At 40.5% G+C, this 22992-nt stretch overlaps 2 protein-coding genes across 20 annotated transcripts in view; one reads left to right on the forward strand and one right to left on the reverse strand.

The window, feature by feature from the left end:
* Window positions 1–22037, forward strand: part of CLIP4 (CAP-Gly domain containing linker protein family member 4) — a 93838-nt gene extending 71801 nt beyond the window's left edge. For 5 of the 19 annotated variants that reach the window (XM_025867993.2, XM_073897197.1, XM_073897198.1 and 2 more), the window contains 4 exons: window positions 4704–4776; window positions 9941–10066; window positions 17073–17175; window positions 18175–18509. In XM_025867993.2, coding sequence (XP_025723778.2) covers window positions 4704–4776; window positions 9941–10066; window positions 17073–17175; window positions 18175–18276 — 404 coding nt within the window. In that variant the 3' untranslated portion in view covers window positions 18277–18509. Of the gene's footprint in view, window positions 1–4703; window positions 4777–6188; window positions 6837–9940; window positions 12161–17072; window positions 17184–17320; window positions 17355–18170; window positions 18512–21636 lie in introns of those variants that run through there. The other 14 variants (XM_073897199.1, XM_073897211.1, XM_073897205.1 and 11 more) reach the window with 13 other exon arrangements.
* Window positions 20261–22992, reverse strand: part of ALK (ALK receptor tyrosine kinase) — a 678620-nt gene continuing 675888 nt past the window's right edge. The window contains exon 29 of the mRNA XM_025867990.2: window positions 20261–21186. Coding sequence (XP_025723775.1) covers window positions 20500–21186 — 687 coding nt within the window. The 3' untranslated portion in view covers window positions 20261–20499. The remainder of the gene's footprint in view (window positions 21187–22992) is intronic.

Raw genomic sequence — 22992 nt, forward strand, 5'->3', positions numbered from 1 at the left:
AGTAATCAGAGTAGCAAACCACTGGGACACCTGGGTGGCTCATTTGGTTAAGCGTCTGCCTTCGACTCAGGTCGTGATCCCAGGATCCTGGGATCAAGTCCTGCATCAGGCTCCTTGCTCAGCGGGGAGCCTGCTTCTCCTTCTGCCTGCCATGGGCACGCTCTCACTCTCTTTCTGAGAAATAAATAAATAAAATCTTAAAAAAAATAGCAAACCATTATGTTTTCCATGTTTTATCTTAGGAAATCTTTTCCTAAAACAAACCCCACACAGATATTTTCCTATATTGCTTTCTAAAGGTTTTGTTTTGTATTTTTGCTTTTCATAATTATCAATTCACCTGGAATTGATTTTGTATATAGTGAGGGTCTAATTACATTTTTTTCCATAGGATAACCATCTGTGTAAGAATGATTTGTATAAGTAGTCCTTAAATATTTGTTGAGATTAATTTTATGGCCTGTGGATTTTTGCCATTGTAATAGGTTATAGTAGTATCTCATTGTTGTTTCTATTTGAAATTCCCTGATGATGTATGATGTCGTACGTATTAGTTTCCTAGGGCTAGCATAACAAAGAACCAGAGATGGTGTGGCTTAAACAAAGGAATTACTTTCTCAAAATTCTGGTAGCTAAAAGTCCAAGATCAAGGTGTTGGCGGCAGGGTTGGTTTCTTCTAAGGCACTTGCTTTGCCTTGCAGATGGGGGTCTTCCCGTGTCTTAACAAAGTCTTTCCCTCTGTATGTGTCTGTGTCTTAATCTCTTCTTTTAAGGACACCAGTCATCTTGGATTAGGGCTGACCTATTTCATTTGATTTTAACTGAATTGCCGCTTTAAAGGCCTCGTCTCCAAATACAGTCACATTCTGAGGCACTGAGGGTTAGGATTTTAGCATATGAATGACGGGCACAGTTCTCATAACAGAAGTTTAAGATCTTTGCACATATTTGCCATCTGTCCATTTTTGGTGAATTGTTCATTCTGGTCTTTTGCTCATTTTTAAAATTGTGTTCATTGTTTTCTTATTGTTGAGTTTTAAGAGTTTTTTTGTATACTTTGAATGCTAGACCTTTATCAGAATGTGTTTTGCAAACATTTTCTCTAGTCTGTGGCTTGTCTTTTCATTGTCTTAGCAGTCTATCACAGAGCAGAAGTTTTTAATTTTAGTGAAGTCCAGGGTATCAATTTTTTTTTCATGAATTGTGCTTTTGGTGTTATATTGGAAATGTCATCGTTGAACTCAATGTCATCCTGATTTTCTCCTGTGTTATCTTTGTAGGAGTTTTATAGTTTTGTGTTTTCCCTGTAGATCAGTGATCCAAGGAGTTAATTTTTATGAAAGGTGTAAAGTCTATGTCTGGATTCATTTTTTTTTTTTGCATATTTTAGGACTATTTGTTAAAAAATCTCTCCTTTCTCCATTGAAGTGCCTCTGCTCTTTTGTCAAAGAACAGTTGACTATATCTGTGTGGGTCTATTTCTGGGCTCTCTGTTCTATTCCGTTGATCTATTTATCTTTCATAATACCACATTGTCTTAACTATTATAGCTTTATAGTGATTCTTCAAGTTTCTTCAGTCTTCTTGATCTTCTCCCTCAATATTATGCTAGTCATTCTGGGCTTTTTGCCTCTCCATACAAACTTTACAAATAGTATCTACAGAACAATTTGTTGGGATTTGGATTGAGATTGCATTTATTGTATAGATCAAATTGGGAAGAACTAACGTCTTAACGATATTGGGTCTTCCTATCCATGAACATGGAATACCTCTCTATCTTATTCGATTTCTTTCATTAGAGTTTTATAGTTTTCCTCATATAGATTTTGTACATGTCTTATTAGATTTATACCAGTCTATTTCATTTTTTGGTGTTAATGTAAATGGTATTGCTTTTTAAATAATTCCTTTTACCTTATATCAGCTTTCTTTTGGTCAAGTATTTGCTTAATACATCTTTTTCTATCAGCTGTCTTGTAACTTTTCTATATCCTTATGTTTTTGGAATATTTTATAAATAGAATATGGTTGGATTTCACTTCTTTAAAAAATATGATTTGACAATGTTTGCCTTTTAACCTGAGAGTTTCACCTATTTACATTTATTGTAAGTACTCATATATTTGGATTTATTTATGCTATTTGTTTGCTACTTTTCAGTTTTTTATACTTGTGGTTCTCTTTCTTGACTTTATTCTAGTTATATTCCTACCCCCTCTTGTTCTCATTCCATTCTCTACTTGAATGAAAGTTATACTCTATGAACATACTTCTTAGTAATTACTGTAGGTACTTTAACATACATACTTAGCAAAGTCTAAAGTTGATCATCAGGTGTACTCTTTCCCAAGTGATAGAAAATCCTTAGAAACTGAGTTATTCAGTTTCTATTTTATTTCCCCCACAAATTTTGCATTATTATAATAGTTTTTTAAATATAATTAATAACCAATATTTAATTTGCTCACATATTTACCAGTGACTTTAGTCCTTAATCTTCAGAACTTTAACTTGGGATCATTCTGTTCCTACCACGTGTGTGTGTGTCTGTATATATATTTTAAAGATTTTATTTAAGAGAAAGAGAGTGAACAAGCGAGCACAGAGGGAGAGTGAGAAGGAGAAGCAGACTCCCTGCTGAGCAGGGAGCCCTATGTGGGGTTTGATCCCAGGACTCTGGGATCATGATCTGAGCCAAAGGCAGATGCTTAACGACTGAGCCACCCAGGTGCCCCTACCACACGTATATTTTTTGAAATTTCTTTTAGAAAGGGTCTGTCAGTTTTTGTCTTTTCTAATGATAGTTTTACTGGGTAAACCTAACAGTTGGTGAAAATTTGAGTTTGAAAGATGTTGTCTCCCTGTACATTGACAATATAATCTTATTATTTTCATCTTCTGTCACTTTTTTGAGAAGTCTGCTGTGAATCTGCCTAACCCATACTTTTGTAGGTGATTTATCTTTCTTTTTGACTGCCATTAAAGGTCTTCTCTATTTCCTTAGTGTTGTATAGTTTTACTCTGATGTTGTCTAGATGGAGATTTCTTTTTGATTATCCTGTTTGGTATCATGGCTCTTCCTGGATCTGGAAATTAGTATCTTTGATCAATTCTGTGAAACTCTTGTCTGTATACTTAAAATATTTCTCCTTCAGTCTCTTTATTATCTCCTTCAGAAGCTCTGATGAATAGTGTAGTAGACTTTCTCACTTTTCCATGCCTCTTTTATATTTTTCACCTTGGTCTTTCTGGACTGTATTCTAGACATCCTTAGCTCTATTTTCATGTTTCCTGATTCTTTCTTCAGCTATGTTTATTGTGCTGTTTAATCCTACTACCAAGTTTTTAGTTATATAATTTTCATTTCTTTTTTCCTTTTCACAAATCTGTTTTGTAGTTATTTATTATCACTTGTTATTTCCCAATATTTTTAAGTTTTTCTTTTATGTCTTTAAACATTTTAAATATTGTTATTTTTATGTTAAATAATTCCATGTCTGAAGTCTTTGTGAGCCTAACTTATGGTTCTGCCAATCTGTTTCTGTGAGCCTAACTTATGGTACCTTCTTTCCTTGTGAATTTTGTAATTTATTGTTGTGAGGTGCTTATTCTACTCATAATTTAATGTGCAGGAATTCTTTGAGGCCTGGGTTGATGCCTCCAGAGAAGGTTATATTTACTTCTGCCAGTTATTCCTGGAGGTACTGCCAACCTGGGACTACTTTAATTTACATTCCCTGCAATTTTTTTTATTACATAGATAAAATGAATTTGGCTTATGATCACAAATTTTGAAGGGAGAAAATTTTGCCACCTTCTCAGCATTAAGATTGACACAAGCCACTTTGTTTTGTTTTTGTCAGAATGGTGTTTCATTCTGTTCCTTATTTAAACTTACATTGAGGGTGAGCTGGTTGGAATCTGCATTTTAACCAGGAGTCTTGTGTTAGAGTCCCCCTTTTGTAGGTCCCAGGTTTTATGTCCTTTCCTGTCTCCTGTGCAGCCAGTAAGGCAGAAGCCAAAGTTCTCTAGAATTTAGTGGCAATCCTGTGGTACATCTCTTTGAAATTGTGCCTTTGTATCAGCTCAACAGCATATATATATTTTTAATTATAGTTGTATAAAATTATACTTGCTTTGATCAAGAGATGGATTCAGCACATCTGGTCTGCCATTACTTTCCAGAACTGGAAATCTTACTCTTTTTTAAAGACATCTTTTTAAAAATGTACCTTTCATGAAATATTTTTTTTCTTTAAATTTTTTATTGTTATGTTAATCACCATATATTACATCATTAGTTTTTGATGTAGTGTTCCATGAGTCATTGTTTGTTTTTATCCTTTCATATGATTTATCAAGATTATAATGTTTGAGAATAAAAAGATTCAGCTTTATCAGTGTCTAATTTAGTTTTATTTGGTTTTCAAGAAATTTTATAATAAAAACCTCCAAATGGAATGTCATGATCTTATTTTTGCATATGCATAGTTTGATGAGAAAGATAAGATAAAAAATTGTCAAAAAAATGTAAACCACTATTATATTCTGTATGTACTTAACTTTCTTTGCTTTCTGTTTCCAAAGAAACATTTCATAGAATAGAACACCTATAGAAGAAATGATAAAAGATACCTTTTAATGAGGACTGCAAATTTGTGATTTATTTTTCCTCTTTTGACCTTAACTTTGACATTTAGGTTTTAGGAGAAGTTTCAGTACGACTTCTGCTTCTTCCCAAAAAGAGATTAACAGAAGAAATGCTTTTGCCAAGTGAGTATTAAGAAGATTTAGAAAAACACTTTTCAAGATGAACATGACAGGATTCTGTGAAGGAAGAAAGTAGATTTTGTACCTTTTGCATTGCTTGGTAGAATTTTAGCACTTACAAGAAAAGGTGTGATGAGTGTATTGAGAAGAGTCCTCCCTCCTTCCCCTGTGAGCTCAATTAAAAATGTCACCAATGACTAAGAGTAGTATGCTGCATATATTTTCAGAGGGTTTAGTACCATTAATAAGAGTTGGAGGAATTTACATTTTATGTTACCATTGAATAGGGTGGATTGATTTTAAACTGTTTATTTAATTAGTCAGAGATTTGATTTAATATTTTCAGCAACACATGAAAGAAATGTCAGGTCTGTTTGCATAAAGTGATCTTAGTATTATTTTAAAAAATACTCCCACTCCCTCTTGTAGAATATACTGCTCAAAATGCTTTTTTTGTTGTTTCTTTATAGAATTTTTTTTTCTTTTTCATTTATATTGATTTCCCTCAGACCCACTTTACTCCCCCTGATGTTTTTCTGACACTCTGGGAAACTTTTTTATTTTTAGAGGAATATGAGGCTCTTCTAGATTGATTGGATTAAGGAGTTCTTTTTTTTTTTTTTTAATTTAAAATTTTTCCACTTCATCTAAAGGCTAATGCCCGTGGCTGTGGAGGGGTGGGTGGGGAAGGAAAGAAGGACTAGCTGAGCAGGAAAGCACACGTCCTTGCTTAAGTGTGGTACTCTGGAAACCACTAGAAAGTGGAGCCCAGGTGCTGGAACTGGGCAATCAGCTGAGCAGCAGGTAGGCGGTTTATATAATCTGCTGGGAAGTTACTCCAGGCGTCACAAGGATCTGAAATTTCACTTGCCAACCCTGATTAAGACATTTTTAGGTACTGTTCAGCAGGGTTGGCTGGGGGTTTTGTTTTTGTTTTTTTCTTTCCTTCAAACTTTCACCAGTTTTGAGAGTGTTGAAATTGGTCTCCTCACTTGAGTGGCTGAGTGTGTTAAGAGCAGTGACTCTCTGCTCCAGTTTCTTGAAGATATCCAAGAGTTCTTAGGCAGAATAGGAGAAATACCAGGAAGAGACCATCGGGTTATAAAGGACCCGGGGTTAGGGGCAGTGTCAAAGACCGTGTGCGATGCTGGGGGTGGGGGAACACGATGTGCAGGGAACCAAGGGAAGGACAAGAAATCTGAACCATGGGAATTACGCCGCAGGTATGGGTAGACACAAGATCATCTGCTGACACGGGGGAAAATGTGAGGACCTTCTCTTCATTTTCTATAAAAGTCAAAAGAAATGAAGCTTTACTGATACTTGTACAGATTGAGACTAGTACCTGTTTAAAAAAAACCTCTCTTATTGAGGGTATAAAATCAATTTTAAAAATAATTGATGTTTGCTTATAGAGTACGGGACTGAAATGTTTGGTGGACACTGTTCTGAGGAACAAGAGGAAGACTTTGGGTGTTGGCAGGTAGTAGGAGAGCTGCCTGTGACCTTGGGCTAGGGGAGACGTGGGAGTGACGGCTGGCCTTCTGCCGATGGCGCAGGGGGGACCGGGTACTGTGCTGTGACCAGGCCGGAAGCATGATGGATTCTGAAGACTGGGTTGAAAAATGAGTTCGTTGAGATTCCCCGCACACTACCATTTTCTTGTTTATTCATATGGAAATAAATGATACTTCCAGAAGAAACATGGAAAACGTAGTGGTATGAAAATTCCTGGGGAGGAAACTTGAAGGGTTTGTGCAAAGGACGTGCCTGCCCCACATGAGAGAGGACGTGAGGACAGGCGGGCAGGATCTGGTTTTCTGCGTCATTTGTCGAAATGACAGTGATGAACGCATTTCATTCAGAGGACAACATGATGGCAAGGGGCTTGACGCAGTTCTCATGTTTTCAGAATTCTATGTGGATCTAATGCCAAGAATAGGACTAGAGAGGAGGGGGGCTTGGGCATTGAACCCGGCACCACAGTGATCTGGTGGTCACGAGGAGTCCATCCTCGCCCACCTGGCATCCGGCCTGCATCTGTGTCCTGTCACCACATGCAGCCTGGTCCTGCCAGCTTCTCTCAGCGCCTCTCCGTGCTGTCACGGCGCGTCCCGTCTGTGGGATCCAGCCTGTGGACACGGTTTGTGTGGTCAGCTCAAATTTGAATGTCTTTAGGCAGAACTCGCAGAATCCTGTTTGCTGCATGTTCCATTATGTCACATCATCCGTTTGCATTCACTGCCTGTGCCTTGAAGCTTCTCAATTCTCAAACACACGATGAAGTCCAGATTCACTGGCACGGCATCTGAAGGCCCGCTTGCACGCACGGCTCCTGTGTGTGCCCCTGACTTCGGTCTCGTGGGGATAGCCTCACCGGTGAGGCTTACAGGTCACTTCCTCACTGAAGGGTCTTCCCTGGCCCTTAAGGGAGGATAGACTTCTTCCTCCTCCTGTGCTCCTTCTGCACCGCACACAGTCTGTATTGTGGTATTGATGACATTTTACTGATTATTATGCACAAATCTAGAACCTAACCCTGGGCCTGCCATTTCATAGGTGGTTAGTTAATGTTTTTGAATGAGTAGCTCTGAAATGTACTGTAATTCCTAGTTTCTCACTTCCCTGAGCTTTTAGAGCTTTTAGAGCTTTTAGACGTAACTTGAATCAGATCATTCTTATTAGAATGTTAACTCTTCACCCAAACCATGAGTTTTTGGTTTAGATCTCGAATTCATTTATTACTAGTTTATTTCTCTTAAAACTTTTTTGATTATGAAAGTTGATTGTACAAAATTTGAAAAATTATAAAAAACTAAGTGCAGATAAAGATCATCTGTAATTTTTATCACCTAGATGAAATTATCACTTCGTTTTGGTGTATACTTTCCTAATTTTTTTCCTAAAGCATGTATCTGAATTTTAAATCAAGATGGACAAATCAGATTCACCATACCCTTTGAAAGTTTTTCCCTTAATAAATCCTGTATTCTTTAACAGTTTTCCTCGGTGTGGCTTTTGCAGTATTTTAAAAGACTGTCCTGTGATATGGAAATGTTTTTATGGCATAATAATAAGTGAAAAAATAATAATTTAACTAAGAGTAGATGCTAGACTTTTCATACATTTTCTGTTTCCCTCCCTTCGTGTGTGTGTGTGTGTGTGTGTGTGTGTGTGTGTGTGTGTGTATTCAGGCAGATATCCAGCTCTATTTCCTTCTGGTTCTTTCCTGTTTTCTAATGTATGTATTTAGCTGTTTAATTTATTTGGAAATTATTTTAACATACAGCGAGTGGTAAGAATCATATTCTTTCCCCCCAAATGATTTTTACAGCACTCCTAGTTGAATGTTCACTCCTGTCCCTACTGATTTGAAGTTTTCCTTTTTAATCACATAAGAAATTATGTGTATTTCTCTAAGGTATCTTTTCTGTGTCATGTAGAAGTACATTCTTGTGCCAGAGCCCCATTGTTTTAGTTATAGTAACTTTAGAATTTAATGTGCTGGCAATGTAAATCTTTGCTGTGTTATTTTTCAATTTTGTGTTAATTACTAATACCCATCTGTGGCTGTAAGCACCTGGCCTTTGTGCTTGGACCACCTTGCGCGGGAGCCCCATCTGTCCTCTTCACCATATCTCCGACCATAGGCAAATAGCTTAATTTTTTTTGGTCCTCAAATTCCTCTTCTGTTCAAAGGGAGATAATATCTATGGCAGTGGCTTGGGTGAGGTTGGATAAGATAGTGGATGGAAAGTGCCTGGCACATAGTAGGTGCTCAGGAAATGATACATGGCATCATTTTTATTTGAAATTTAGACTGATTTTGTGAGGTTGCAAATATCCCTCGGGGCGGTGAATTTAGGGAGAATTGACACATATATGTTTCTATCCAGGAGCAAAGCTTGTATATTTTTCTTTTGTGTGTTCTTCAGTAAAGGTTTGTACTTTTCCCAACAGGTGTTATGCATTCTTTGTTAACCTTATCATTGTATGTGTATGTTTGTAATAAATAATACGTTTTTCCATTATATTTTCTGACTAGAATTCTATCATGTGTTGGCAAATGTGGCTTGGGACAAATCTTTGGACCTCAGTTTTCTTACCCATGAAATTAGAGTGGTCTTCCTTTCTTACAGAGTTGTTAATGGAAGGAAATGCAGTGTTGTGTGTGATAGTGTTTTAGGAAATATAGACAGTGAAATGGGATAGAGAATCAGGAGGACCCGGTTTCTTCCAGGCACCATGCAGTTTTGGTAACAGGTTCTGCCTTGTCTCTACAGTGGGAACGGGGAGAGGTTTTGTTTTGGAGGAGAGGTGGTACGCGGGTGGAGCCTGCAAGGCTTCAGTGGTGGTGGTTTGGGGAAGTCTCAGGTCATGTAGGGCAGCAAGAACCTGGTGATGTTTCTACTGAGTTCCAGGCTCAGCGACTTCACAGTGACAGTGGAGGGTGCTAGGGACAGTATTGGCTTGAGGCCTTGGATGAGTTCCCTGCTCAGTAGTTTTCTGCTATCAGGTCAGGTTGGTGGTGGGTGCCAGGACACAGTTCATTATAAATAACGTTTTGTAGAGAAAAGGAGAGGAGTCCTGTGTCTGGAAACTAAGATCCTCCTTACTGTTAGTGACAGGGAGGGTGGTAGATCCTGAAGTGTGGCTGGAGTTCATTCATAGAAGATATATATAAATTTATTTTATAAAGTCATAGATGAGCAGTTTCTAAACATTGTTTTTCAGGTAAATAAATGTTTAAAAAGTGAACAGAAGGTCATTTTAATTTACCATAGCCCTAATGCTACATTCTTTTTTTTTTTGCTTTGATAATTGAGCGCAGTTAAACAAGTTACAAGTGTATTTTTTTCTAGTGGCTATTTTTACAGAAAGTAAAAAGTGTGTGTGTGTGTGTGTGTGTGTGTGTGTATTTAGAAATTGCTAGTGAAATCTTGAATCCAGATTAGGGTACTATTAAAATAGCCAAGAGAGAAAAATGTTTCAAATGTTGAACAAAAGTATATCCTAAGGTGGCTATTTCGAATACAAACAATCAGGGTGTGAACAGAGAGTATTTTGTTTTGCGAATGAATCGTGACTGTGGCGGTGGGAAGGGATCTGACAGATCGCTTGTGTTGCTTTCCTGCTGAAGCCGTCCCCTTGCTCTTCCCTCCGCCAGACCGAGACCTGCCCTGCGCCGCAGTTGGGGCAGCACCACCTCCGCTGGGAGCGGGGAAGGGAGCGTGAAGCTGCACGAGGGGTCCCAGGTCCTCCTCACCAGCTCTAATGAGATGGGGACCGTTAGGTATGTGGGGCCCACTGACTTTGCTTCTGGAATCTGGCTTGGACTTGAGCTTCGAAATGCCAAGGGGAAGAATGACGGAGCCGTGGGTGACACGCGCTATTTCACCTGTAAGCCAAACCACGGAGTCTTAGTTAGGCCAAGCAGAGTAACCTATCGGGGAATAAATGGGTCAAAGCTTGTGGATGAGAATTGTTGAGTTAAACTTCTAACATATTCACTGAGCTCATATACATGCCTAAAGAGCCCATGGCCAATGGTTTATTTATTTAGCCATTATTTTAGATTTGAAAATAGAGCTATCTTCCTAAAAAAAAAAAAACATAACAATTCAGAGAGACTCCTTTAGAAAGCTAGAAATCTGAACCATGGGAACCATGGTTCTCTTAAAATAAGTTCAAAATAAGCATTTTTAAGAGCTTTTAAAGCTTTAGAGCCAAGGACATTCTGAGACTTAGGGAAAAAAATGTGCCCTTAGGTAACCAACTGACGTTGCTTACTCGGTTTCATTTTTGCACATAATACTGGATTTTTCATAGGCTGTCATCGTGAGAGTTTTCACAGGCTTTGGTTAACATATGACCGTCACATCCTTTTTTCTGTCAAGTATTTTTGGAGTTTTTCTTTCTGTACTAATAAGTACAGTAAGAGAAGAGCAGCTTATGATTAGTGTATTTTTCTTCTCTCTTTTTTTTTTTTTTGGAAATGATTTGCCCTTTCAGGAATGCCTCATCTAGAGATATGTTAAAACTCTGGAGTCGAATGGGCCTTCGAGGCTCTTCTGCTGAGCCTCTCAGCTATTGCCAGATAGAGAAATGGAGGTTCTAGAGCAGTTCTTTTACCCAGAGTCTCTAACTAGCTGATTAACAGAGCTCAGAATAGAATGGGGGTCTCCTGACCTGTGGCTCGTGCTCTTTCCTCTATACAAAGTATGTAATCACAGATTTTTCTTCTGTGTTGGCAATTGCCTCATCTGAATGAACTACAAAACCCCATCATTAGGTTTATGAATTCAAGTCATAATTGGAATTTTTTGCACGTACTTGTCTAATTCCTTATTGGACATACCTATAAAACACACACACGAAGCACTTTTAAAACAATGCACTTTCATCTTTGTGGAGAATTTGCCATTATTTCTTCCTGGGATATGAAAAACATTTAGAAAAATTATATTTAAGAGAAGAGAATAAATTAAGATGTGTTAGGAAGAATATAATAGTTATTTAAATGTTTATGATTTCTCGATGTTTTTGGTTCTAATCATAAAACTGGTGTTGTGTTTGCTACCTTTGCTGTTTTTATGTTTTCAGTTGTTGCAAAATTCAGCCTGTTACAAAGCTACAGAACTGTATCATGTTTTTGTATTTCTTTTTGAGCACATGTTAACAAACTGGGCTTCAAAATATAGTGATATAATGTAAAACATTTGTGTTGTGGATATGTAGTGACATTTATGTCTTATATGTGTAGAGATTTATCTTTTAGTGTAGATATGTAGCCTTTAAACGACACAGAAATATTGAAACAGTTTACTTTATAAGATTAAAAGTATCCTTTAGAATGGAGGTCGCTTTGTGCTTAGAAATAATATGTTGAACTATTTTGCAATATACTATTTAAAATCTAAATTCTGTTGCTTTGCTGCCTTTTTAAAAAGAAGTGTGGTATTTCAAATATTGCCAGAGCTATTTTCCTGATATACATTTGCAAAATATGGCTGCTTTATAATCAAGGAATATTTTTATTGATTGAAGAAAATGCCTGTATTGCAATTCAAAAGTAAACTTATTTTATTATACAGCTTATTTCTTTAAAACTCTATTTATACCTTAATATGGAATTCATGATTACTCTGAACTTGGGTGTCCATAATTCTTCCTGTTAAATATGAAACACTCTAAGAAACAGTAATGCCGACTCTAAGGTCAGGGAAACAATTGTTCTCATATTTAGATTAGGATCATTAAATCCATATAATGTGTATGTTTACATATACTATACATACAAATGAAGTGTTTTCATTTGTGTTTTGCTTACTAAATGTCATTCACAGTTCAATTCTTGAGCATTAATAAAAAAGGGAAGCTGTTTCGGTCTTGGAATGTTACCTTGTCGTCACCCTTCCGCATCGCGCCTTCTCTCAGTAACTCACAGTGCATGGGCCCCGTGCGTACGTTTTTTGTCTTTACCGCAATGACTTGGATTTGCCCTGGCCCTCTAGGGTCTTAAAAAGTATCATTCTTTCTAGGCAACAAGTAAAGTTATATTTTTAGCCACCCTCCTACTGTCTCGTTTTGATGGACAGAGAGCCATTTAAGAGAAGAACAGGTTTCTAGAGTTTTCTAAAATTGCTTCGCTTTCTTTTATACCGGTGCGATTTCATTTGTTTATTTAGGGTAGGATAGACTATTTTGAATTTAAATTAAAAAAATATAAATAATTACCTACATTCTACTACAAAGCTTTATTTTTTATTTTAGGGTAATTTGGTGGGAATATTAGGTGCATAAAAGTGTTCAGATGCAGATGTTTGCCAACTCTGAACTCTGAGACATTGCAATCTTGGTCTGAGACGCTTGCACCCTTCTGTCCAGAACCGTATATACCACCCCCACCCCGTATCTGATTTTTCTCCTTCGTATTTACCATCCTTGATCAGGCTAGACTTTTTGCTTCTTATTTCTCTCTTCCCTCACTAGGTGGAGGGATGGATTTGACTGGTCCATTGCTTTATCCCTGACACCTGGAGTAATAACTGCACCTAGTTAGATGCTCAGTGAATGCTTGTTGAATGAACAAAGGCAATGAAGGCCATTGATGGTTAAAGTAGGGATATTATCTAGCTAGCTTCAGACAGGTGGCCTCAAGAGACCAGGCCATGGAACAGGTAATTGTGCTCGGTACGGGAGGGAAGGGGACAAGGAAGGTTTGAATCGTGGGAGTCTAACTTTCCCCCAGAACAGTGACCTGCAGAGAAGGATGCCAGGGGCTGGGTAAGAGAAAGGGAGGAGGCACCTGCCTCTGTGTGTGTGTGTGTGTGTGTGTGTGTGTGTGTGTGTGTGTGTGTGTGTTTCCCTGGGGATGGCTTTGAATTTCTATTTTGATAGGACCGTAATCCAGAGAATGTCGTCATATGTATGGTCAGATACTGAGTGGTGCACAGCATTGGTCTCTGGGGCCAAACCTTTTTATTTCAGAGTTTCATTTTGGACCTCTCCACTTAGAATATGTGATAATATTATTTAAGCCACATTGACCAATGGCTAGAGACCCAATGTGTTAAGAATCATTCTTAATTAAGAAATGGATCTAGTAATTGTAACTACTCACTGGACAATTTCTAAATGATTCTACGTATCGCCACAATGCAATCAATAGGAGAATTTTTTATTCATACCCTGTGCTTCACTATACTTATAATACAAATGCAGTAGTTGATACAAAACTCACATTATCACATATATTTTTAGTAATTATTTAATAATATCCCTTGATACATAGGCCCTTATTTACAAACACTGTCACATATAAGCTGCTTGAATATACAAAGGACATTCCTAATGACGCTTGTAGGCCGAACAAGTTAAATAGGACACGTTAAGATTTTATTATAAGCAGAATATGATGCCTTTGCATAGGCAAAAAGGATTTCCTCTACCAAAATTTTTGCTAATGCTCCTTTTCACAGGAGGGGAAAAAAAAGCATATGCGGAGGAATTATGGTTGGGGGGCACCTGTTACTGACGATGCTTTATCTTCATTATGCTTGGTAGGAATGAAGCTGAGTTTCTGCTTATGGCCTCTCCCTTGCAGAGAAGGGCACCAAGAGGTGTGGGAACATTTCCCCCCCCCCTTGTTCCTTTAGAATATCTTACAATGAATAAAATTTTCATGATACAGCAGCAACAAGTTTCAACATTTTCATCATCTACTACCCAGGGAAGGGTGGGGGTCATGGTGGTGCTGAGGGGGCAGTGGAGTTCTGAGTTATGTTAGCAAAGGTATTTCAGGTGTTTAAATCGAGGCTCTTAGCTTAAAATAGAATCTGTTCCTAAAGATCACTAGTGTCATTTTAAAAATGCTCACAAATCTGGCATAATTTCAGCTCTAAAATCCTGAATGAACCCAGACAGATAAATCTGCTGCTCCTGTAGGTACTAGGTATTTACCCGCATGCACACCCCTGCGGGCTTCTTTGTCTGGAGGAATATGGTCTCAGGATTGGGTATTCTGTCAGAGTTGTCTGAACTGGATAGATGAAATTAAATAGGGAGTCTCAGAAATTTACTTGTATCGCACTGAACTTGAATTTTAAGCATTTCTAACGTGTCAGAGGTGTAAATACCCAGAGGCTGCATCCTCCTGAGCCTGAGCCAATCTCCTCAGAGCTTACGTTCTTTCAAATCCAGTCCACCAGAGTTCAGGCTGGCTTTACTCAGACTTCCCTTCTTGAGGACTGAACTAATTATTCTTCACTTGACAAATCAGACTGACAAAGAAATGAGTCATGTTCAAATCATACACAAAGCTTCCAGCACTCTCTTCTTTTTCTAATATGACGTCTGAGATTCAGCTTAAATCTCAGTCCACAGTGTTCCAGATAATGGCTGTCCCTCACAGTTCTCGTCATGAAGGATAGGTCTCCACCGTCTTTGGAAAAAAACATCCTAAGATGGATTTTAAAATGAATTTTAATAGTCACAAAAAGTCCCATATTGGGCGCCTGGGTGGCTTAGTCGGTTAAGCGTCTGCCTTCGGCTCAGGTCATGGTCCCATGGGATCGAGCCCCGCATTGGGCTCCCTGCTCCACGGGAAGCCTGCTTCTCCCTCTCCCACTCCCCCTGCTTGTGTTCTCTCTCTTGCTGTGTCTCTCTCTGTCAAATAAATAAAATCTTAAAAAGAAAAAGTCCCATGTTGATGGCAGGGCAAGTGAATTTTGCATTCGAGACAACAGAGAAGAGTAAAGTGTCAAACTTCAGTCCTTTAATTGAAACTGCTTAATAAAAGCAAATTTCTAATAAGAATTCCAATAGATTATACATATGAGTTTAAAAGATTATAATTTTCTCAAGTGCTCTTTCCCTTTTCTTGAACGGAATAGAGTTTAGGGAATAAAGAAGGTGCATGAAGTTTCAGGAGGCCTCACTTCACGCTGCCTGGTGTGTGACCAAAGGAGAATCCGGGTGAGGCTCTGCACGTTTCCTGCCTTGCACAAAACTTCACTAGCTGCTTACTGGTGCACATGTGTGCCAAAAGAATCTGTCTGTAATATCACTCTATTTCTTCTGAGAACTGTGAAATATTCCATAAATATTATTTGGAATAATGCAAAAGGGCTTAGATTTTTTAAAATTTTCTGAAGTATTAGAAGTACTAAAATGTAGAAAATTTGCTGGCAAGTCTTCACAATCTTATCTTTCGGTGAGATACTTGAGTGGGCTCTCTTTGGGGATTCCCTAGTTCTAGATCTACTATAAAGCTATATTATTTACCCCATGTTCAAAAAATGGCCATCCAGTTGCTGTGGGTGTGTCTATAAACCTGAAAAGAGGGATTCTCTCCGATCCTCTGTGGCTGGGAGAGAGGAGTCCTGTTATAAATGAATTCCTTACCGTAATGGCACCATGACACTTGTTTAGGGATGCCTGACTCAGCAGACACCTCCTGTCCCAAAACTTGTGGCTTATTCTGGGCTTTGTATCTGGCTCTGGGAATGGAGCCTGGGAGGTGCTCATTGACGATGGACAGGAAGTGCATCAGACCTATCGTGAAATATCAGGTATGGCAAGCCCTCCAAAGATAAGTTTTATCATTCCACTTTGCCAATAAGTCTGCAATTGTAGCAGACATAAAAGAGAGAAATGAGTGTTACGGCACTGAAGGCGTACAGTTCATTCAACAAACCCAGTTCTCCTAGCCCTGGCAGCTTTGCTGCTTTCAGGAAACCACCCAATTAACTTTTTTGCTATGTTAATAATTTTATGACTTGTTAAAGAGATCTTCGAATAGAATAAACAGAGAACTGATACTAAACTTTCTGGGCTACTTCTGCATAAAGACTATAATTTGGCTCACTGGGAAGGCGCACTGAGTTAATTGGCTTTGGCTCTAAATGCATGAAGAGTCAAGAGTCAAGGTGCTAAGATTAAGGAAAAGGACACACAAGCGTCCACACACCAGTCCTGTTGGGATTTGCCTTGGAAGGGGCTTTGAGACCAAACAGTTAATGCTGTGAAATGAGAAAGCGAGGCTTCACGGAACTTGCTGGAGTCACTGGGGTGTAAGGGTACTTGCAGTCGAGGCTGACCCGTCTGCCTCTGTCTCTCAGATACCAAGTAGTGCCAACCCATCCAAAGTAGTATATCGTCCATCTGCTACTCACCTATACTGGCAAATACTATTTCGTAGAATGTAAATATTCTAGAGGCTATTAACATACACTAGTTGCTGAGGTGTCGAGGGAGTTCATTTAGTAAGATTGCCTTTCAACCTAATATATACCAGCTGCCACGTGCCTGTGAACGAGCATTTGAGGGAGGGCAGGATAAATAATTGTAATTGCTTTCAAGAAGGCAAGAGCCTCGGTAGATGGATGGCATAGGGAGATGGCTGGTGAGTGTGGAACAGAGGCCTCTGAGAAGTGGATATGGGGCCAGCACAATGCATACGGACTTTGGTGCTTGCAGGCTTTCCGAGGTTGGCCTGTAGTGCCGTCTTCACGGGGAAGGGTAGCACACTCGTTTTACGTTAACTGAATACCAAAGAGGGGGAAGTCATTGCTTTAGTTTTGTGGTTGTAGTTCATGTTCCTTCCCCCCACCGTTGCATGTATAGTGTGTTCTTACACTGAGCTTTTCCAGTGTTTCAAAAGTTGAGTTAGAGCTAAAAATAGCTTTGTACTTGAGTCACTCATTAAAAATTAAATACACCTACTCAGAATACGAAAGGAAAACCGAATCTTAATAGAAGCCTTACTGTTTGTTCTCAATAATTCTCTTTTATTTTAGGGCATCCTGTGGAGGATTACAGGAATGCTGGGTTTTGTTTTGCATGTTCGCACAACATATTCACACAACATGGGGAACCATCTGCTGCAATGAACTTAGGAAAGTCAAATTGTATGTTCTTTGGGGACCCATTTAAAAAATCATTAGCTAAAGACAGAGTGACAACACACTTCATATGGTTTTATGAATCTTGTCATAGGGAGTCTGTTATCAAGGGTAGTCTGAATTCATGCGCATCTTGTTTTTAGGTCTCCAAAGCTCATGTGAATGTGAATCTTGCTGTTATTGGAGAAAATCTATTAAACTAGCCTGATCACTTAGGATTTCTTAGTGGAGTAAAGGTAACCTAGAGTTACATAATAACTTACAGCTAGAGAGTTTGCCAAGTATTATATGAAGATGCCAGAGAATTTTTTTTAATTACTCAAGCTGATTACCTTCCTCTCTGTGATGTTTATTTTTAACATTTAAACAGTTCTAAGTGTGGTAGAGTCTTTACAGTCGTTTGAGCTGAAAAGGACTGGGTGCTGGTAGGGTTCTTGTTCCTGTGATTACACAAGTGACAGATGAAATCAAACATGGCGCTTTGGTGGTAGCGAGGCAGGGGTGGATAGGCACATTCTGACTTTTGAAATCCTCCCCCACACCCAGCCCAAATCACTTGGGAATTGAAGGGGTGTACGAAGGAGTGCTCGTGCTTAGACACAGATTGTAATCTCCCCGAGGGGCCATGAGGAAAGGAAGCCATTCTCCTCATTGTACATGGAGACAGGGACAGCCAGGCCAGGTGTGAAACCCCAAGGAGAGCCAGGACTCACAACCTAACTGGTGGGAGAGAATCCAGTCTTTTGACCACTGAGTAGATCGTAGTCTTCCAGAAAAATTAAGCTTATTCCCGCCCTTTTGAAATTTGCTGTAATTTTGAGTTGCCACATATTAAGCTGGTCATTCCCTTACAAACTGCCAATTTCCCAGTGGTACAAGTTGTGCACTTTTGATGAGCTGCTTTATAGACATGGAATATAAATCATTATTCTAGCTTATGGTTTCATTAACATGGCTTTCTGTAAACTCTAATTGTGCCTGTTCATGCTCTAGGTAGGACTCTTCTATCAGTCACTGGACAAGAGCATCCACAGCATCTAGGCGAATTGCCACAGCCGTGTGGCTGGAGCATGACCGAGGGGGCACTAGTCCAGGTTAATGTCCTGGTGATACCTGGGGCTTACAGCGAATCAAATGAAACATCTTGAGGCCATAATATCTCAGTGTGGAGTTGTTTATTTACTTATCCATGTACACAGGCTTTTAAGACTTGACTATCATTTACATGAAAATTGATACCAATGAAGACAATTAGAATCAGCAAATCAAACTCAGTGGTAGTAAGGCACAACCTGAAAATGTAATGGACTTGTAGTTTTTAAGAAGAGGAAGGGATACGATTTTTTTCCCCATTAATGACAATAAAGAGTTGGTTATTTAACCATGTAGCATGCTCCCTGTTTAACTGTTTACTGGTGTTACAGATATAAAATGAAATTGTTCTTCTCAGGTCTTGTCAGCTTCTCTGTCATTATCCTTTAGGAGGGTGTTTCTCAGTGTTTCATTCTTGGGCCCCGCTAGTGGTTTATGAATTAGATCATATAATTAGACTATTTACTTTTGCACCTGGCATGAGCCAAAACTTTACTGATATGGTTATTTAGAGATGAGTTTGTTGATGTTTCAGCATCATCTGTGGTCTGGTGAGAATATTTCTGGCAGTTAGGATAAAGGAAAAGTGGCGTCCAGGGTATGAGTGCTTCTGCAGATGTGCAGGACCCCCGACCAGGGCGAGGCATTTGCCTCAAACAGAATGGACACTTGTCTAGTGTGGGCCCGGATCAGAATGGCTTTCCCACATCTACAGCGATACTTGTGACCTAGGGGAGAGTGAGGAGGTGGGAAAAGGTGGTCATATATATATATATATATAGTCCTTTCGCTTGGGGATGCTTAGAGCCTGACAAGTCACGGAAAAATGCTCTCCTCCCAAAGCAATGTTTCGGCACAGCCACCACCAGAAAGGAAAGAATGAAATGAAAGGTCACCGATAAAGCATTATTGCCTAAGTACGTGTGTGGAAAACTTAACCCATTCGCAGTTCGTTTTCATGGAAATCAGTGTCATCTGTGAAAACCCAAATTCGGAGCCCCCAATGTCGCGTGCCGATGTCCATCTCCACACTCCGGTGCCCCGCTGATCCTCTGCCACCCAGAGGGGGAGTCCTGTTTCCATCTGTATTTGGTAGCTATACCAAGGATGTTGTGCCTATGTGAGCAAATCAGTGTTCCCGTGTATGCTGGGATCGCATGCTGCAGGAGGGTGAAGGTAGATGGACACTGGAAGGGTGGACGCTGCACCTCTCAGGACCACCAAGGGCCTGGGTGTCCAGTGACTCGCCTGCCACTGCAGGTGGAAACGTCCCTGTGCTTAACCTTTGTGATGGAAACTGCTGGAAGGTTTGGGCCTGGGATGGATCAACACCTAGGCCCATGAAGGGGCATGTGTCTAGGCTTCGATGCATCACTGCTGCTTACAAATTTTGCTTTTAAATGATCAGAGTTGATTTTAATTAGTGGGAAGTTTTAAATTTAGTAAGAACTCAAATCTCGAGCTTTCAATCCGGTAGGAAACCTCTCACTCAGGCCCCCTTTAGTAGGAGGGTTTTCTTAAGGCATGAGGTATATTGACAGGATGTTTGAATGTCTGGATCTGGACGGACTGGGTCTTTATCATACTCAAAGTACGCTGAATATCTGCTTTTCATTCAGATGAGCATATGCGCATTTTCTCTATCGAACCATAACTATTCATCACGTGTTTATAATCATCAGCGAATCGGCACAATCGGAAGCATCCAGACATCACCTAAAGGGACATTTCAGCTAGTTGTCTGTGATTTTTCCTTTCCCAGTAAAGAGCGTCTTTCCCCATGCCGGCTCCTGACAAGTAACTCCTTTATTTCTGTTCCCTCCCCCGTTCAAGTGGTCCGGGTCCACACCCGCAAGGTCAGGAAACACCTGTGACTCCAACTCGGAGCCACATGAGCAGCTAATGCTGACCGAATTGAGCAGAGCACACACAATGTGAGTGAGCAGGAGGACGTGGACGTCAACCATGCACAAAAAAAAAACCTTCTGCAACTGAATCGGGGCCTTGCAGTTATCACTTGTCTCTACGATGTTTTCTTCTTTTGAAAGAATAAGATGAACCCATGCTCAAAACCTTTTTCTAAAGCATTTTGAAAATAGAGCTGTGTATTGGGGCACTTCAAAACAAGTTGGCACAAAATAAGAAGTGACGTTTGGTCTCTGGAGCCATGACCTTGCCCTCCTCCATGGGCTCAGGCTTCCCAAGGAAGAGAAATGAGGGCCAGGGGGGCTCAGGGCCCAGGCTGGTGTTTCAGAAGGGTGTCCTCGTAATGACCGGTCCCGGGGCCAGAGGTGGTCTCCAACGGTAAGCCCTGCTGCTGGTAGCCATAGTTGACGTTTCCACATGGGAAGTGGCGCAGCCTGAACAGAGGCACTTCCTTCATGTTGGCAGTCAGTGAGGATGGCTCTAGGAGCAGAGAGGCACCCGGGAGTCGGCCAGGTGCCACGTTAGGTGGGACAGTACAGCTTCCCTCACGCCCCAGATTTCCCCTCTCCTGGTGCTCCTTCTTTGCTGGAGGATTGTTCTTTTTGGTGGGTTTCTCTGTAAACCATGAGCCATACGTTGGGTTCCAGAGGCTGGTCGGTTTGTTTCTGGATCCCTGGACTTTGTGCAGCTCTGATGGCAGGTTGGACTGGGAGAATGCCATGTTAACGTGTCCAACTTCCACGGCTGGCCCTCTTGGGACTCGAACAGAGAGCGCCGCTGCCATGGGCTTCTTCACGGCTTTGCCAGAGGAAGTGGAAGGAAGGGGGGGCGGGGCAGCGGGATCCTGTTCTTCCTCCCGTTTGGCTTGCGGAGGAGAGACAAGGAGAGGAGGAATACCTTCTGGGTCTTGGGGCCTCATGGGCACCTTCTCCTCCTCTTCCACGAGTGGGCCATACTCTGTGGGCAAAGCCGTGTTGATCACATCTGGGTCCTACAGGCGGGAGAAATGAACCGATTAAGATGTTGAATCACAGACCAAAATCGTTGGGTCTGGAAGATACCTTAGCGATGGTCTCATCCAGACTTCTTTTCTGGATGAGGAGACCACCCAGTGATTATTGGGAATATATTAATTCATAGGCCCCGGGGAATAGATGAAAATGGGAGGTCATCGTCATCCTTGAAGAGCTTGGAGGGTAAACACTTGTTTAGAGGTGTCTGGCGCAGGGGAGTGGGCTTTCCAGACACCACCTTTGGGCAAATGTTACAGATTCATGGATTTAGAAAAATTATTCCAATCCATTCCCAATAAAATCCCTTCTGCTGAAAAGAAGAGTCTGTGACTTCAGGTGTGTGTGTGTGTGTGTGCATGCAGGACGAGGGGAGGGGAGGAGAGACACACGCTGTGTTGGCTCACAAGGTTTACCTCTTCTCTTCCTAGCTACCTTCCACTTTCATCATATTTGGATGGGCTGCACTTGATGATGACGTTTCCTGTGTTACATCATCGTGCCATTCTGTGTGCAGATAGCACAGTGGTTCTTGATCTGGTCTGGATCTGACCGGACCCTTTGTCAAGCCCAGAAAGAACTGCAGTGCCATGAGGAACACCACTCACAAAACTGGCTCTGTGCTAGATCATTTTTACAGCAATGGATGGTAAAACAGAAAAGCAGAAGCAGTTGCCAGAGATTTGAAGAAAATCTGTGGAAGGAAACTTGAACTTGAGGGAATTTAATTCTTTAATATTTTGTGCAAATTGGGAAAACCATTGCTTCAGTGTAGCAGAAGAACACGTTGGTCCAGCATTCATCAATAAAAAGAGTATAAGAATAAAAACAACTACCTTCTGATTCCCTTATTCTTTAGGTCCTTCCTGGGTAATTATTCATTCTCTATGGGGAGTCATTCAAAATATGCTTGTACAGAATTACCATCTTTTAAAAGAGGGATGTTATATGCTTGGGAGAAGAATTACTCCAAAGTATATATAGTTGAGTGGGTATACTCCATTAGTATTACAACATAATAACCTAAAATGCCATTCATCAGACAGCAAGTTTTCTGAAAGAACCCCATAGAACTTGATCAATGAAGTCCATCCAGATAAAGGCCAGTCCCCTCCCTTCTGAGCTGAAGGAGTCGAAGGGTGGGACAGTGGTGTTAGGAACGAATGAGGTGGCTTGAACATGTATATGGCTTCTGTCACAACCAAGATGGGCGATTTAGGGAGGTAGTGGCTCATTATGCAACTTCTGAAATACTCTCCAGAGTTACATATCCTGGCAGAATGAGAGCCGAGGCAGGGAAGGAAGCAGATGTGTGGAGAGGAGATACTGCCGGAGGGAGGGAGCGCCCCTGAGGGGGCAGCTGGTGGTGCAGGCTGAGGGGCTCCTCTGAGGGAGGGGGGCTGCCCCCTCCACTGACATGTGGGGAGGGGGCTGAGAACCAGTGTCCATGCACAGATTGGGGGGGGAGGGAATGAATTCTCAGCCTCTTCCTCTCTTGAGGTAGGAGACAGGGTCTGCTAAAATAGCGTTTTAGAAAGGGAAAATTTAGTCCTTTCTGAAGGAAACGGGAGAAGGATCCGCATAGGGGCCAGCGGTATGGCCAGGAAAGTACGCAGCTTGGAAAATCTCTCCACGCCTCAACTCATCTGGAAAATGGGGATATTTTACGTACCTCACTGAGGCTAAAATGAAGTACAGGAAAAGTGATTAGTGTGTTACAGACCCTGTACTAATGCTATTGATGAGCTCACATTTCTCCAGCTTACTCTGTTCCTTCCTTGAATCCC

The sequence above is a fragment of the Callorhinus ursinus genome, unplaced genomic scaffold (assembly GCF_003265705.2).
Source record: "Callorhinus ursinus isolate GAN/ISIS: 27379988/994484 unplaced genomic scaffold, GSC_fseal_2.0 scaffold10, whole genome shotgun sequence".
NCBI classification, from domain to species: domain Eukaryota; kingdom Metazoa; phylum Chordata; class Mammalia; order Carnivora; family Otariidae; genus Callorhinus; species Callorhinus ursinus.